We start from the raw sequence: 16,521 nt of genomic DNA, 5'->3' as shown, positions 1-16,521 counted from the left end.
CTGGGCTGGGTGTTTCTGAATGAAAGAAAATCATTAATTAAGTAACTCCCATGTGCCAAGCAATGTGTTGTAATCCAAAGCTATTGGGCTTATCCAACAGATACTTGTCCTTTATCAATCAACCCAAACTCATTAAGTTCCTTTTCTCCATGGGCCAAAGGCTTTCTGGATCCCTGTTGGCATGTAATGAGTGACCACTCACGAGAGTTTTGACTGTTCCCTTGAGCATCACGATCCATGGATGCTTCCTCAGTTTCTTTGATGGATGTAGTTGGTAGTGGACCTTCTGGGACTACAGCCTTTCCCACATGTAGAATTTAGATTGCTGTCTGTATGGTCCACGGAGTGGAAGTCAGAGACGCAAGTAAGAAAACACCAGATTGGTTTGTGAGCCCTCTCATTGGGTGACCCTGGCCCTTGGTTTTCTGTGTCTCCAGATTGCTTCCTTATGAGTCCTTGAGCGATCGTATCCACTACCCTGTATAAAAGTGATCAGGGGAACAATTCATCCATAAAACTGAATTGATGTGTCATCTGAGGGAGGGCATGTGATTGATCAAAATCATATATTGGCCACTGAAATAAAATAAGGAAAGCACTTTATGAACCTTCACATGTTCTACAAATGCCAGTTATTACTATTATTTTCTGGGTTTGGATAGGTTAGTGAGGAATGTTTTGAGGCATCTCATGTTTTGGAATATCTCTCCTTTATTATTGTGAATGGTCCCATGTGCACATGTAAGCTTCCATGTGTAGCAATGTAGCTGTCAGCATCTCTGCCTGTGCTTGGTTATACATCACAGTATACATGTACTTGTTCCATAGGTTTAACTCTAGCTGTCATTGTGTTACATTGTGTTTAAGTGAGGGTGACTGTATATGTCAGGGCGTATGTGAGCTTGAATGTCTCTGGGCTTATTTCACTATTATGTTATGTATGTATCACTGTGTGTACCTGCAAATGTCACTGTGATAAGATGTTTAGCTGTGATTCTGTGTGTGTGTGTGTGTGCGTGTGTGTGTGTGTTTCTGCAAGGGGGAGTGTGTATGTCAATGTACTGATGGGAGTCCTGGTCTCTCATCAACCCCCAGCCCACCCTCCTCCCCAAGCACTGCAGCTCCCTGGGCGGCGGCCCTGCCCCTCCCCTCCCTGTCTGTGCGGGGGGAGCTTGTGCTGCGTCCCCCCCCCACCCCTCCCCATTCAGGCCCCATAAATAGCAGCAGAGCCAGAGCAGGAGCTTCAGCCGGCGCCAGCGGCTGGAGCGGCAAGGGAGCTGGCCGAGCTGAGCGACAAGACAGGAGAGAGAAAGAGAGGCCCCCATTATCCAAGACCCCACAGGTGAGCACTGCCCCCACCGGCCCCCCTATTCCTGACCCAGTCTCCATAGCAATACCTCCCAACCCTCAGAAGGGGGATTACCCCTCCCTGATTTCTTCTTGCTCCATTCCTCCCCTCCTCCCATGTCCCCTACCCGAAGGCTAAATCTGGGGACCCCTCAGACAGGAAATCACAGATTGAGGAGCAGAAGACTTGAGGGAAGGTGGGGAGGCAAAGGTCACCTGTGCTATAGCCCGGCAACACACCCAGACACTTCCACACACACCCAGGGAGAGAAACACAGTCAAGGAGATGAGTACGGGGGTAGAAAAGGGGGGTGCTAGTGAAGAGACCCACAAAACCATTTATGCCTAACAGAGGACAGACTCACAGCCCAAAGGACAGATAGTCCTGGAGTCACAAAACCATGTGCACCCACAAGAACATGCTTGAAAACACACTCACTCTCTGATACTCTAGTAGAGACTCACAAAGGAGTGGGGGTATCACAGACATCACTATTCTGAGGCACAAGCAGACACAGACACAAAAAGAGCACTTCCTAGGTCCCCAATCCCACCCCCTCCTCAGGCCCTAGAAGTCACCTACCCACTGCCACCCCAGGGCTTGGCACCAGAATTGGGGAGGTGAGAGAGAGCTGGAGTCCAAGGTTGGGTATCAGTGCTGGATAGCCAAGCCTAGCTAGACAGAGCCTAGTGGGCAGGGAGGAGGGGAACCATGGCTCCCCCAAAACCCTGTCGCTAAGAGACAGTGCCAAGGCTGCCGGGAAGTGTGAGAACATCTTGGGGTGGGGAGGGGACAGAGAGAGAGAGAGAGAGAGAGAGAGAGAGAGAGAGAGAGAGAGAGAGAGAGAGAGAGAGAGAGAGAGAGAGAGAGAGAGAGAGAGAGAGAAAGAGAGAGAGAGAGAGAGAGAGAGAGTTTGTCATAGTAGGAGCTCCTGCCAGGGACATAGAGAGCTTTCCCAACGTGTGTGTGATGGGGAAGGGATATGACCCCAACTTCCCGAACTCATTACTCCCCGTTCCCCCTCAAAGAACCCATACAAGCTGATATAGGTCCAGGGGCACAAGGGTGGAGGAAAACTCCCCAACTCAAACCCTGACCGGACAACATTTTCCCAAACCCACTGGGCCTCACCCAGGATTCATCTGCCTGCTTTCCCCAGCCATCTGACCCTCACTTCTTCCCCAACTCTCAACCCTCCAGAAGCTTCAGTGGTCCATTCACTACCTCCAGCCCAGAACACCCCACCCCAGCTCACTCCTGCCAAGGCTGAGTGCAGCCTCTGGCTCAGAGCCAGGAAATGATCAGAAGGTGCTGAGGCAGCAAAAAGGAGAAATCGATGACCCCACTATCCACCACAGCTGCCAGGACTCCCCTCCCCCTAACAAGGGACACCCAGACTGGAAGGAAGGCAAATTCAGATGGTCTCAGCTCTTGGAGGTAATTGGGAACAAGGGATCCCTGTCCATCCCTCAGCCACCCCTTTCTCTTTCTCTCTTTAGGTTCTGATCAGCACCCTGATTTCAAGAGAGGCTCAGCTACTTGACCTAACTGAGTAAGGATTTGGGGAGCAGGAGGAATGGGAGCTAGAGGGGTTCTCCATGTCTCCTTGAGACTACGGAAGAGATGATAAGGAGACATGGGAGGTAGGGCTCAAGAATTTTGCAGAAATATTCCTTCTCCTCTAAGACCAAATGAGGAAGGGGACAGTCCTGGCTAAGAGCTGGGTTCTCATTACTTCATCCCCTAGAAGGTGAAAATGCTCCTTCCCCCAACCAGATGTGAAACCAGCCGGACTGTTCCATGCATGGGTGGAGTGGGGAGAGGAGAGATGAGGGATACACTCTAGGAGTAGGAAAGGGAAATATTGCCAGGCAATATGGGGAATATATGCTAATGTTCAAAACCTTTTTGAGGGGACCAGAGCTCATTAGAGAATAAATATGGATGGACCCTGTGGGCCCCTGTCTGCTTCATTGGATCACATTTGTCATAGGACCATGTCGGAATCTGAGCTCGAATGGGTTCCAGAGCCCCCAGCTATGACCCTAGGGGCCTCCAGAGTGGAGCTTCGTGTGTCCTGCCATGGGCTTCTGGACCGTGACACCCTCAGCAAGCCCCACCCCTGTGTCTTGCTCAAGCTCTACTCTGATGAACAGTGGGTAGAGGTAAGGGATCAGCAACACAAGGGTAGGATTGGCAGTAACCTCAGTGGTACTGGATGGGATGATCGATCATCATTTCAAAGAGGTCTGTAATAACCCTAGATGATTTGGCTTTTCTAGAATTCTAGAATGTGTATGATAACCCCAAGGAAATGATGATAACCCTGGAAGCTTATGTGATAACCTGGAAGGGCTGGAGTGGGGTTGGGGGCAGAAGAAGAGAAATGGACATGATGACTTCATGAATTTTTTTAGAACTCTATGACAAATAACCCCAAAAGGCTGTGTGCAAAACCAAGGTATTTTTCTTTAGAATCCTAAACCCAGGGAGTTTGGGGATACATTTAAAGGATGTATGATAAAGTGAAAAATTGTGCCCCAGAGAAGCTGAGGGAGGGAGAAGTTGGTGAAGGCCCAGAAAGATTTATATCAGCCATAACTGACTTTTTAAAAAATCCATATTATATAGAATGTCCCAGAAGTCTAATATGATATCATCGCCTAAGAGGATTTTGTGGCTTTTCTTAAAGGACTTTAATCTAATCCCTATTTTTACCCCTAGAAGTTGTGTTTTCCATGTAACCCCAGGAGTTCTGTGAAACCCCACAGGGTGGCAAGATAATCCTAGGAGTCTGGGCTATGAGGACACGTGAGAAGTAGGGAAGATGTGTGATAAAGTCAGAAAGATACAACACAAATGACTTTTCTAGAGCTGGAGGAGGAAGCTGGTGTGATCTATGTGGTCATTGAACTTTGATTTCCAGCCTAGAGGCAGAAGAGCAAATTGAAAAAAAGAAAACCTTTTAGGAACTGGAGGTAGTGTGCAAGGAGTGAGGGAGGGTCTCTGACACTGGAATAGGTTCTGAGGAGGCAGCCTCAGTGTGGAGAGTTCATTGGCCAGACGGTTCTGTCCTGTTCCCCACTGTGTCCCTTTCACCGCCTTTTTGCACCTAGGTGGAGCACACAGAGGTAATACGGTCTTGCTCCAACCCAGTCTTCTCCCGAGTGCTGGCTCTAGAATATTTCTTTGAGGAGAAGCAGCCACTGCAGTTCCATGTGTTTGATGCTGAAGATGGTGCCACCAGCCCTACAAATGACACCTTCCTTGGCTCTGCGGAGTGTACCCTGGGCCAGGTCAGATCCATCACAACCAACACAAGTAACATGGCCCAGACCCACCTACTATGAGCTCCAGGTTCTCCAACCCTAGCCCTGACCCCAATACACAAAACCCCAGTTACTCTGAGTCCCACTGTTTCCAGCCACTTTCTTTCTTATTCATATTACCCTCTCCCCACACCTGTGCCCTCCTTCCCATTGTCCTCTCTTCCAATGACCCTGAATGAGTGGGACCCAAGGGAAGCATGTCACAGGTGAGGTCTTTGCTCCTTTTCCTAGATTGTATCTCAGACCAAGGTCACCAAACCACTACTGTTGAAGAATGGAAAGAATGCTGGAAAATCCACCATCATGGTAGGCGTCAGCCCCCACCTCATGAAGTGCCTCCCATGCCAACAAGGGCCCCAAACTATAACAACCTTTCCAGAGCAGAGCAAAGGAGGGCCATCCCCAACCTGGCAAGAATGTGTCCCCAAAAAAGGGTGATAAGAAGAGTGGGGTGGTCAAGGGCCCCAACACGGGAAGTGAAATATCCTGGTCACCTTTATCTTCATGAACCCAGATTGTGGCGGAAGAGGTATCTGGCACCAATGACTATGTGCAACTCACCTTCCGAGCCCAGAAGCTGGACAACAAGGTAAGAACTCCCAGGACCCCCAGCCCCACCAGACATTCTTCTGCACAAATAGACCTTGGCATCCCGACTCCCAAACTGTACTGCTCCTTGCACAGACACATGCAAGATTCCCACCCTGCCTTCTAGCTCTGTTTTATTTTTGTCCCTCATCTCCTGCTCCATCCCATACTGGTTCCTATTGGGACTGGGGAGGTCAGCTTGTTACCCTATTCCCCCAGGATCTTTTCAGCAAGTCGGATCCCTTCATGGAGATTTACAAAACCAACGGAGATCAGAGTGATCAGCTCGTCTGGAGGACTGAGGTTGTGGAGAGAATGGGGAAGGGTGGGAGATGAAGGGGTTCCGGATAGAGATTGACCCTGACTTCCCTGGCCTGGACTCCACAGGTGGTGAAGAATAACTTAAGTCCAAACTGGGAACCCTTCCGCCTATCCCTCCATTCTCTGTGCAGCTGTGATATTCACCGGCCTCTCAAAGTAAGGGCAGGTAGAGGGGATGGAGCAACCCCTTAACCCCCACCCCCCATCACTGCCAGTGTACATACACACACACACACACACACACACACACACACATACTCACACACACTCACACACACTTACACACACACACTCCACTCAGCTAGTGAGAGAAGCCAAAATTGTGAATTAGGTGAGGTATACCCTCTCTTCCCCATCTGAACCTTTTCTTACACCTCAGTAGCAGACCTTCAATATCCTTATGGTCTCTCTCCCTCCCCCTTATCAAAATGTTCTCTAGAAAAAGCTTATTGACTAATATGTTCATGCTAAAATGTTAATGACTGCTATCACAGTTGAATGTAATTGCATTTTAATAGAAGGGGGTGGAGGGGGAAGGGGGTGTGTGTGTTTGCAATGACCCAAAGATGTGAAGTTCTTTTTGTGGGATTTCAGGCAGCCTGGAGCAGTAAATGGAGAGTTAGCCTCTGAACCAGTGTCACCTAGATTCAAATACTGCCTCTGACCACATCTGAGTACCTGAATAAGCTATTTCACTTTTCTGTGCTCCAGGTAGCTCTTTAAGACAATAACTGGCAGAGAAGATGCTGTCCTGGATTAGTAGAGGGAATTTCCTCACTTGGGAGTTCCCTCTATCAATGAAATCACAGGTCCAGTCCCATCAGGAGTTACTGAGCTGGGATGTGGATGGTGATATTTTTCATTCAGAAGGTTTTTCTGTGTGCCTGAAATCTTACCACAAAAACACTGAGGTAAGGTCAGCCCTAAATGACCCTGTGTGTCTCTCTCCCACCAGTTCAAGATCTATGACTATGACTCAAATGGGAAGCATGACTTCATTGGAGAGTTCACCAGCACCTTCCATGAGATGCAGGAGGGCACAGCTGGGCCAGGGCAGGAGGTGACGTGAGAAAATCCATCCCCCAACAACCCTTCCTGGAGACCCCTTCCCAGGTCTCCTAAGATTCTTACATTTACCTTTCTTGAGAACATACCCTATGACTGATCCAGGGTGCTAAACGGGGCTACAGGGATATGAATAAGGGAGGTTTTGGAAGGACGGGGTGGGCATCACAGAGAGTTTCACCCTGGGAGCTGGGCAGAGGATGGGGACATCTCACCCCATAAGACTCAGATCTGGCGGGAAGTCGGTGACTTCATCAGGCTGTAACACTGCCTTTCTGGATATTTGGGGACCCCAGATGCAATGGGAGTGCATCAACCCCAAGTACCGAGACAAGAAGAAGAATTACAAGAACTCTGGGACGGTGACGTTGATTCAGTGCACGGTAAGCCCTGAGCCCCAGCCCCAACTGCCCCAGTACCTCTCTCTGCCATGAGCCAAAGTCCTTTCCCTTTACCCGCTTTGATCTCAGGTTCTTCTCCGCACACCCTATATGAGCCCGAGCCAATCCCCTCTACTTTCCCTGACCAGGTTTCTTCTCCAACTCTGCCTCTTATTAGGTGGAGAAGGTGCACACTTTCCTGGACTACATTATGGGTGGCTGCCAGATCAGCTTCACGGTGAGGTGACCCAGCCAGGGGAATTGTGGGACTAGCTGGCTATGAAAATCTTAGAAGAATCAAAGCAAGGGGACATTGAATAGGATTCTGTGGAAGGGTAGAGAGGGCTGAGCACACCCAGAGTGCAATCCTGGCCAACATTCCAGGAGTTGGGGACAATGTAGAAAGAGGGGGTTAGAATTGGTATAAAGTAAAAACAGCAGTGACCCACATGCCAAGGGATGTAAAGCCCCAGCATAAATGAGTCCCAGCCAAAGTAAGGTTTCAGGGAGAGGGGCTCTTCTCTGAACACCTGGAGTACTCATGCTCAGGTAGGGATGAGACTAGATAACTTCTGGGGTCCCTTGCAACTCTGGAGCTTATAAATCTAAGAAGACATAGTAAGGAAAGTTGCACTAGGCAAAAATCACAGAGAAGCAGATTCTGGTTAGATAGAAGGGAAAACTTCCTTTCAAAAATGTGCCAAAGTGGAATGGACCACTTCCAAAAATCTTGAGTTCACCTTTACTGGATATCTCCAAGAACAGGCTAGATGATCTACAGAATGTTATACGGGAAATTTCTGTTGTGGATTGGGCTAAATGACCTCTGAAATTCCATGATCAGCTTCTCAGTCAATTGGACAGTAAGCCTCCTGAAGTCAGGAATGTTTTAAATTTCCATACCCCTCTACAGGATCTAGACACAGAGTAGGTGTACAATAAATACTTGTTTATTGGGAAAATGCAAAGGGAACACTTATCCCTCCCTTGATTCCCCCAGGTGGCCATTGATTTCACAGCCTCCAATGGGGACCCAAGGAGCAGCCAGTCCCTACACTGCCTTAGCCCTCGACAGCCCAACCACTACCTTCAGGCACTCCGGGCTGTTGGAGGCATCTGCCAGGACTATGACAGGTATAGGAGGGATGGAGGATGGGCAAGAAATAGGGCAGAGATGGGTCCTTCATGACTGAACCTCCTCCCTACCTTTTATCCCCTTCTCATCTCCCAGTGACAAGCGGTTCCCAGCTTTCGGTTTTGGGGCTAGGATTCCCCCAAATTTTGAGGTCAGTACCTAGCAAAAAGGAAGGTGGTGTGGGGAGGTATAAGAGAAGGGCATGGCAGAGTGGAAATAGCAAAATATTTGGAGGTAGCAGATCTGGGTTCAAATTCCAGCTTCAGCTGTGAGACCCTGAGCAAATGACTTAACCTATCTGAACCCCAGTATCTGAGTCTGTAAAATGGGGATAATGAGACTTTCACCACCTAACTCATATGGGTGGTTCTGAAAAAAATACTTTGTAAAACTTCAACTAATGTGTAAATGTGAATTATTATTATCCTGATTACCTACCACCTCAACAGGTGTCCCATGATTTTGCCATCAACTTTGATCCTGAAAATGCTGAGTGTGAAGGTAAGAATGAGTTTGTCCTTGAGTACTCCCCAACACATTCATGCACACACATTCACACATACCACACCACACTCAGCTTACATATCTGAATGGCCCCAAGTTTTCCCTACTTCCAACCTATTTTGCCATATGGAAGAATATCAGTCCATATGTCAGAGCTCCATCCTGAGGAAAGGGAAACCCTATTCTATCTGGCTATCTGGAGAAACACTCCCCACCACTACCCCCTAATGATTTCTGACTCCAACACCACCTCTCAAACCATTTCTCTCTGACATCTCTTCCCTTTCTTTCTACCCTGCCCGTGGGACCCACAGAGATCTCTGGGGTCATCGATTCCTATCGCCGATGTCTACCCCAGATCCAGCTGTATGGCCCTACCAATGTGGCTCCCATCATTAATCGTGTAGCTGGTCCAGCCCAAAAGGAGCAAAGCAGCGGAAAGGCCACTGTGAGAAGGAGGGGAATGGATTCCTGGGGAGGGGGGGTGATAGTTAAGGCAAACTATTTCTCTCTTCCCCTTAGGGAAGGTCAGGGAAATATAAGGCATAGATCCTTGCAAGTTATGGAAATGGGAGGCTTGGGGGAGGAAACATTAGGGGTGAAAGTGAAAGATATTTCTGAATATCATCAGAATATTTCTGAATATCATCACTCCTCCTCCACCCAGAAATATTCAGTGCTGCTAGTGCTGACAGATGGAGTAGTCACTGACATGGCAGAGACCAGGACAGCCATTGTCCGGGCCTCCCGTCTGCCCATGTCCATTATCATTGTGGGTGTGGGCAATGCTGACTTTTCTGACATGCGGATGCTGGATGGTGATGATGGGATTCTCCGCTGCCCCCGTGGCATCCCTGCTGCCCGGGACATTGTTCAGTTTGTGCCGTTCCGTGACTTCAAAGACGTAAGATCATCTTCTCCCCTGCCCTCCCTGAATCCTACCTTCTCCACAACAGCACCTCTCAAAAAAAAAATCCTTGGTCTTAGCTGTATTTCTATCATCCCAACCCAAATGACCTCTTAAATTTTCTAGAACCAATTCCACTCTAACCTCTCTCCCTTTTCCCACAATTCCAGTTGTAATCCCTGATACTACACAGTCTTCCACACATGAATCTTCCTGGGTTATCCCACTCCTAGAATGGGATTCTAATGCCCAGTGGAATTCTGTGTGATATCCCCCCCAGCCCTCTGTGCCATCTCAGATCCTCCTCCCATCTTTAGATTCAACATTTATTTATTACCTATTAGATGCAGATTATCTCATCTCCTCACTTTATCACCCTACCTCCAATGACCACCTTTCCACACTTTGCTACTCTCTCCCTTCTCCTTGACCCTATCTACTCAGGCACCACCATCAGCTCTAGCTAAATGTGTCCTGGCTGAGGTACCCAAGCAGGTGGTTGAATACTACGCTAGCCAAGGCATTGCTCCTGGGGCACCAAGGTCCTTCACCCCAGCCACCACCCCAAGTCCTTGACCCTGAGGCCAGAGAATCTGGATACCCCCTTCAACCTCTCAGTGAGTCACAAACAAGGTGTTGAAAAGGCTAACTCGGGAGTGGGGCAAAGTAATCAAACCTGGGGTGGAAGGCCAGGACCAAGAATGGACTGTAGGCTAGAAAGGGGAGGAGATTTGTGATTGTCGCTGTCTCCTTCCAGGTGCCTGTTCTGTCCCCTGTGACTAGAGTGACCAGTGCCTCTGCCTTTTGGATCAGCTGTGCCCCAGGGAGACCTGCAAAGGAGAAGTGGGGTCCTGCACCCCATTCTCACTCAGGTCCTCCAGGCCTCAACTTCGTTGCTTCTCGGTCCTTTTCTGAGTGTCCCCCAGGTTCCCAAGTCTCTGTTAATAAAGTGACCCATTCCTAGTCATTCGGCTTCTCCTCACTATCTTGTCTTCTGAAAGCTGGGGGAGAGGATGTTGGGGTGGGAAGGGGCAATCAAGGAAAAGGGAAGCAATTTACAGGATAAGAGATCCCAACCCCTCAAGGTCAGAAAAGAACTCAAATATCCTTATTCTTAACCCTTATGGGCTCCATTCAGGGCTTCCCTATACCTTTAATTCCTTTCAATGATTTTTTTTCCAATTCTTATTCCAACCCTGCACCTGTGGTATACAAAAAATTTCTACCCTTCATCTGGTTTTACTTTCTAGTCCCAGGGGTTATGGGGGGATTGGAGAGGAGGAGTGTTAACTATCGCGGTTAACTTTTAGGAGAGAAAGGGTAATGAAAGGATGTCAGAGGGGCTGGCTGATCCCCAGCCTGAGCTGTCTCCAGAGGGGAAACCCAGCTGAGCTCCCCCAGGGACCAAACCCCCAGCCCCCACACAGCTGTGGTGCAGAGTAATGGGGGGGGGAGAAAGAATGAGGGGGCTTAGGGAAAGCTTACAGAGAAGAAGTGAGATCCAGAGTGCCTTAGAATGAAAAGTAGTGAAATGAGACCCAAGGTCTGAGAGATATCCTAGTTTCTATACTGTGTCCAAGCTTACATATATGTATCTTCATGTTGGTATGTTTTGAGTCATTAAGCAGGGGTATGTCTGGGTGAGCTTGCCTTTGTATGGTTGAGTTGTAAAAGGAAGTCTGTCCTTCCTGGAGGAGCACTGGAAATGAGTTGTGTGTATAATGTAGATCTTCATGGGAAAAAAAAAGTTACAGATGTCATCGTCCAGGTATAGGTGTGTGTCCAGTGTGATGCTTCAGGTAGTGTTAAGAGGGAGTGGGATGAGAGCAGCTCTGGGGCCTGTTTTCAGCTACAGATGACATGAAACCAGAGATAGAGTGACAAAACAAAAAAGGAGGAAGAAGAAAGACAGAGGAGTGCTGGTGGGGGAATCTGTGCCCCTCAGTACCAGAATACAGTCTCCACAATGTGACTCCAAGTGGAATCAGACAGGGGAGGTAATTAACCCCTCTGAATATACATTAGCTAGAAAGAATGACCGAGCAACAGATGTAGCTGGGAAAGTAAGGGAAAAGCAATAAAGATGAACTCCCAAGAGAAAAACACAGGAAGACAAAGATGGAGAAAACCACAGAGACAGCAAAACACAAGTGGAGAGAAACAAAGAGAGGAAGGGGTATGAGGGAGGAAAGCACAGGGATAGAGAAAGGGACAGATGGAGAGGGGGAGAGAGGAAAAGAGACATATGTGAGCCTCTCCTTGCCTCTCCCTGTTCTGTCCCCAAGGCAAACACTGGTGAGGTAACTAGCTCTGGGGTAGGCACTGTTCCATTCTGTCCTCTCATATTCCTCATATTTTCTGGAGTAGTGATCTAAGCTCCTGGGGCATTTTAAAAAAATACCCAAAATAAAGACAAACATAAGCCCCCCCCCCCACCTCTATCCCAGGGCCCAAAACCATACCCCAACCCAGGGATGCTCAGACTCAGATGTGATTCAGATTATTGTCATATTTCGTGGTCAGTGAGGACCATGTTCCTCTCCTTCCTGCAAACAGACAATGGTTGTCCCTAACCTGAAGCTGAGGTAACCACGTGGACTTGGGGGTGGGATCACTCTAGCAATCTCTCTAACTTCTCAGCACAAATAACATATACACCACAGGCCCCATTCCCCAACATAGACAGACAGAAGGCAGACTTGATGCAGGTGCACAGAATAGAAATAGACTTCTGATCAACAGTATTAAAATCCTGACCCAACTTTCATTTTAAATTTATTTCCTGATCCCTTCCCACCCCTAGAGAAATCTCATCTAAAAAATGCTGGAGGATGATGAGAGCAGGGGTACCTGAGGATGTTCAAGATAGTCACATGACAGGTGATAAGTAGGAATCTAAAAAGGGGATTCTGAAAAGGATACCCTCAAAATTACCAGGGCCCCTCACTAATGTAAATGCTCCCTTACCAAAGTGTGTTTAAGGGTCAGATTTGCCCAACTCACTTTCTGAGTTCTGAGTCAGGATCCTGGAGGTAAGGGAGCTTCCTTCTGGGAATTTCACTTGGACATCTTTTGAGCTAAAGGGATTGTCTGACCTCCCCTACCACCTCGATCTCCTGGGTCTCTGGAGGTTGCCCGTTTCAAGAGATGGGGAGGGGGGCATCTCCAGTATGGATTCCTGTTGAATTTTGCATGGGGGAGTTTCCAGGAGAGAAACCACTCAATCTAGACTTCTAGATGGTAATTTTTTTTAAGTGGCAGCTAAGCCACTCAAATTTGGCCTGCGGTTTATTCCTCATGACCTCAGAAACCAGAAGCAAAATGGAACCCCAGATAAATGAGATGGAGAAAACAGAACGCCCCCAAGTCTCCCTCAAATGAAGGGGCATGCCCTCTATGTCGCATGCTACATAAAGCATTGGTGCTTAGAAATCCTGTGCTCCCCTCCAAGAAGTCCGTCAATTTTGCCCCTGGTCCCTGCAGACCCAAGGATTCCGCGTTCTAGGCGGTGTCTATATATATATAGCTTGGAAGTTGAAGAGGGCAGAGATAAGGGAGGAAGAAGCTGGGGAACACTGACTTCCAGAGAATGTGGTGAAAGAGGCTTATCCTGGCAGTTCCCCACTTTTCTTTTGGGAGAGATAAGTAATTCCTAAATGGAAGACTTAAAGAATTATTTCTCAATCAAACAAAAATGAATAAAGCCCTCTCGTATGCGATGCATCTGGGGGTTCACAATGGGCTGGGGGAGACAACAAATTGTTAGGGTAAGGGAATCGCTCAGGCCGTGCAGCCTCGTGTGTCTCTCCAGTGTGTGGTCCCCGAAGGGACAGGCTTCAGAGGAATAAGTGACCGCGGTCTCCCGGGCGCGGGGATCGGCCGGGGTCAGGACCAAGGCCAAGGCTAGGGCCGGGGCCGGGGCCAGGGGCGCAGGCTGACATCCTGTCACAGCGGGCTTTGTAGAGGTCTCGCTCCCGGGCCAGGCGCGCCAGCTCGGCCCGCAAGGCGTCCAGCTGGGCGGCCAGGCGGGCCCGCTCCGCTTCCAGCCCGCGCCGCTGCTGCAGCCGCTTGGAGCGGCAGGCCTGGGCGTAGCCACGGTTCTTCAGGGTGCGGCGCCTCTGCTTGAGCCGCAGAGCCTCATCCCGCCCGCAGCCCCGCAGCTGCCGGTTCAGCTCACGCACCGACATGGACACCAACGCAGCGTCCGAAAACCGCTCCGCCAGCCCCGGGAGCTGGACAGGGGAAGGAAAGGACTCAGGCTCCCAGGTCCGCCCCGCCTCTCCACCTCCCACGACATCCCCTATCATCAACCGCTCCCGTACCCGTTCAGCAGAAGCCACCAATACCCATCAATCCCTCCATGCTGGGCACGTCTTTGATCCCTCCCCACTCACAGCAGGACCTGTCCCCTAGTTCTCCCCAACCCTTCTTGCAGCGTCCACTCCCAAGTTCCATGCACCTACTCTACCTTGAAACACCTACACTTTCTCCCTCCTCCCTTCCCCCAGTCCTTCTTTCCCTCCATAGTCCTACTTAGTCTTCCTGAGAACTGAGTTCCTCCCATCCCTCTTACCCCTAGCAACCCAAAAAACATCCACCTACACCCGTTACACCTTCTCCAATCCCATCCTCCCCCAAAGTCATAATCCTGTGAAAATGTGGAAGACCAGGTCAATTTAGATCCTCCGCACAGTCCACAGGAAGAGGCTACCTTCCTGTGACCCCTGAGGGATTTAGATTACATCTTAATCCCCTTGACACCCCCATGTGTGCCTATAATTAATAGGATGAGCCCCAATCCATCCAGAGAAGGTTGGAAAGGGGGTGAAGGGGGAGGAAAGAAAAGTCTTAGGTCAACCTCGTGCCACATCCACCAACCACTACCTTCTATCTGGCCTCTACACATGACTGTCTTTTCTCCACCTCCTTGGTATTTTTTTTGCTTTCCGAATACTTTCTCCCCTTAACTTTGTGCTCACCCTTGAGTCCCTACTTACTTCTGCTCGCTCAGCCCCCTTTCTATGTTTTCCTTTCCCACCCCCACCCCACCACCCACCCAACCTAGAATATTAATTTCTCTCCCTTTCTGGAAACTTTGAGAGAGAGTGGAGGCTCCTTTTTGTTTTTTTTGCTCTAGTTCCCTTTTTCTCCCTTCTCTCCCTGCCACCATTCTTAATCTTTCCTCAGCCTTTCTCACCCCCTCCATACAACTTCCCTTTTCTCCTCTCTTTTTTCCTGTACTAACCTCCTTTTCCTTACCTCAGCATTGACCCACCCACCCTGTCACCAACATCCGGTCCCCTCTCACCTGGGGATTCAGGCCACCCATCTCTTCTGAACTTCCTGGGTAGTGGGAGAGAGGTCCCTCAGCAGGGGCTGGTCCCTGTCCTTGCAGGAACTCCACAGCCTCATCAGGACTCAACCCCAGCCCCTCCCCAGTGCCCAGCTGCTGCTGCAGAGCAGCCAGCCAGTATAGCTCTTCCAGACCCTGCCGGACCCCCTCAGTGGCCCCCACTACACCTGGATCACTGAAGGTGGGTGAGGGGGGCACTGAACTGTAAGGGGTGGACCCCAGTGAGGCTATGGGAGGCCCAGATCGGCCCTCAGAGGGCTCCCTTTTTACCTCAAATTTCATCAGATCAAAATCATTGACATACTCCATAGCCAGGGGACTGGGGGGCAGTGCCATTGCTGGGGGTGGATGAGAAGGACCCACCTGGAAGAGAGAAGAAGGTGAGGTGAGGCAGGTGGGAGATGAGGCCTAAAGACCATCTACCTGAGGCTTAGTACCAGAGTGGAAAGAGGACTGAGAGGCTGGAGACTCGTCTTAGCACCGTCACCAACTAGCTTCATGGCAGATTAGGCAAGTCACTCAACTCTTCCAAGCCTTAGTTTCCTGAGGGTATAGGCCTAAATAATCCCCAAGTTTCCTTCTAGTTTTAAAAATCCATGATTCTACAATATAAATAGTAGAAACAACTATACTCCAGAAATTTAAAAATTAATATAACAAAATTATAAAGGTCAAGCAGTACTAGAATTAAGAGATAGGAGAGCAAACTCCTAATCCACCCCTTCATAGAAATGGGAGGTCGCCAGGTGTTACACATTGCACATGATTTTGGACTTTTTTCTAATGTATTGATCAGTTGTGCTGATTTTTTCTTCCCTCTAAAAATACTATTTGTTATAGGGGACAACTCTCTTGGAAAGGAAGAGAAAGAGAGAGGGATGTTTGGGATAACTAGGATGATGTAAGAAACAAAAGACATGGATAAAAACTTTAAAAAAAAAAAAAAACAGTTGATAATTCTCAGTCCAATCCCCTGGGCAGCCTAGGGCTTTAGGAGCATGTGCTGATGGACTGTGTCTGCAGAGTGCAAAAAAGAAGGGGACAAGGCTGCAGCCAGCCATTTCAGCCCATATCCAGCTCAGTCCTCCTGCTCCCAGGCTCTTGGAGGACCAAGCTGAAGGAGAAACCAGTTTTTCTATAGCAGTAATTCCCAGTCTTGAGTTTGTGGCATACTTGAGTCTCCAATTATCCCAAGAGGTGTTCCAAAATTCTTAATCAATTCTCAAAGTCAAATAAAGTTTAATTTACTTTAAAAATACATGCTTGTGTATATGTGTGTTGTACACAACACTTTTAGGTTAGGGATGGAGGCTGTATGTATGTTCTATAATCAAGAAGTCAAAATAAGATGTCTCAACTCAGTGAGTTGAGAATCCCTTCTGAATGAAGAAGATAAAAACTTTAGGAAAAGTTCTAGAACAGATTAGGGCTCAACATGGACCACCCTCCCATTTCAGGTAACCCTTTAGAGGAGACTCCACAGTTTGCTCAGCTTGTGTGGATTTCTAAAATAATCCTTCACTCACATCCTGTTATATATAGAGGTCTACACTAGTTTTCTGACCTTAAGCAAACCATTTCATTCCCCAAT

General features: G+C 48.7%; 2 protein-coding genes across 2 annotated transcripts; one reads left to right on the top strand and one right to left on the bottom strand.

Moving 5' to 3' along the window:
- Window positions 1–1,236: 1,236 nt before the first annotated feature.
- CPNE6 (copine 6) lies at window positions 1,237–10,508 on the top strand. Its single transcript, XM_072625005.1, has 18 exons — window positions 1,237–1,342; window positions 2,848–2,900; window positions 3,342–3,513; window positions 4,465–4,644; window positions 4,909–4,983; window positions 5,192–5,266; window positions 5,485–5,568; window positions 5,653–5,742; window positions 6,542–6,646; window positions 6,948–7,034; window positions 7,210–7,269; window positions 8,032–8,165; window positions 8,263–8,317; window positions 8,616–8,667; window positions 8,985–9,118; window positions 9,338–9,574; window positions 10,022–10,194; window positions 10,335–10,508. The coding sequence occupies exons 3-17, from the start codon at window positions 3,346–3,348 to the stop codon at window positions 10,151–10,153; spliced, it is 1,668 nt and encodes a 555-aa protein (XP_072481106.1). The 5' UTR covers window positions 1,237–1,342; window positions 2,848–2,900; window positions 3,342–3,345; the 3' UTR covers window positions 10,154–10,194; window positions 10,335–10,508.
- A 1,628-nt stretch (window positions 10,509–12,136) lies between these two features.
- On the bottom strand, window positions 12,137–15,289 carry NRL (neural retina leucine zipper). The gene is made up of 2 exons (XM_072622857.1): window positions 14,886–15,289; window positions 12,137–13,809 (listed from the first exon to the last, which is right to left on the bottom strand). Exons 1-2 carry the CDS (start codon window positions 15,264–15,266, stop codon window positions 13,414–13,416), a joined length of 777 nt encoding a protein of 258 aa, XP_072478958.1. The 5' UTR covers window positions 15,267–15,289; the 3' UTR covers window positions 12,137–13,413.
- Between the last annotated feature and the right edge of the window lie 1,232 nt (window positions 15,290–16,521).

Source organism: Notamacropus eugenii, chromosome 7 (genome assembly GCF_028372415.1).
Source record: "Notamacropus eugenii isolate mMacEug1 chromosome 7, mMacEug1.pri_v2, whole genome shotgun sequence".
NCBI classification, from domain to species: Eukaryota; Metazoa; Chordata; class Mammalia; order Diprotodontia; family Macropodidae; genus Notamacropus; species Notamacropus eugenii.
Note: the sequence above shows the minus strand (reverse complement) of the source record. Positions and strands in the feature narration are given on the sequence as shown.

What these genes read in the sequence shown, in the direction of transcription:
- CPNE6 (XM_072625005.1), top strand. Translation starts at nt 3,346, where the DNA reads ATGTCGGAATCTGAGCTCGAATGGGTTCCAGAGCCCCCAGCTATGACC. An exon ending in AGCTCGTCTGGAGGACTGAG is followed by an intron (nt 5,569 to 5,652) that starts GTTGTGGAGAGA and finishes TGGACTCCACAG; the next exon opens with GTGGTGAAGAATAACTTAAG. An exon ending in CGTTCCGTGACTTCAAAGAC is followed by an intron (nt 9,575 to 10,021) that starts GTAAGATCATCT and finishes CTATCTACTCAG; the next exon opens with GCACCACCATCAGCTCTAGC.
- NRL (XM_072622857.1), bottom strand. Translation starts at nt 15,266, where the DNA reads ATGGCACTGCCCCCCAGTCCCCTGGCTATGGAGTATGTCAATGATTTT. An exon ending in TGGGTGGCCTGAATCCCCAG is followed by an intron (nt 13,810 to 14,885) that starts GTGAGAGGGGAC and finishes TCCCCTGTCCAG; the next exon opens with CTCCCGGGGCTGGCGGAGCG.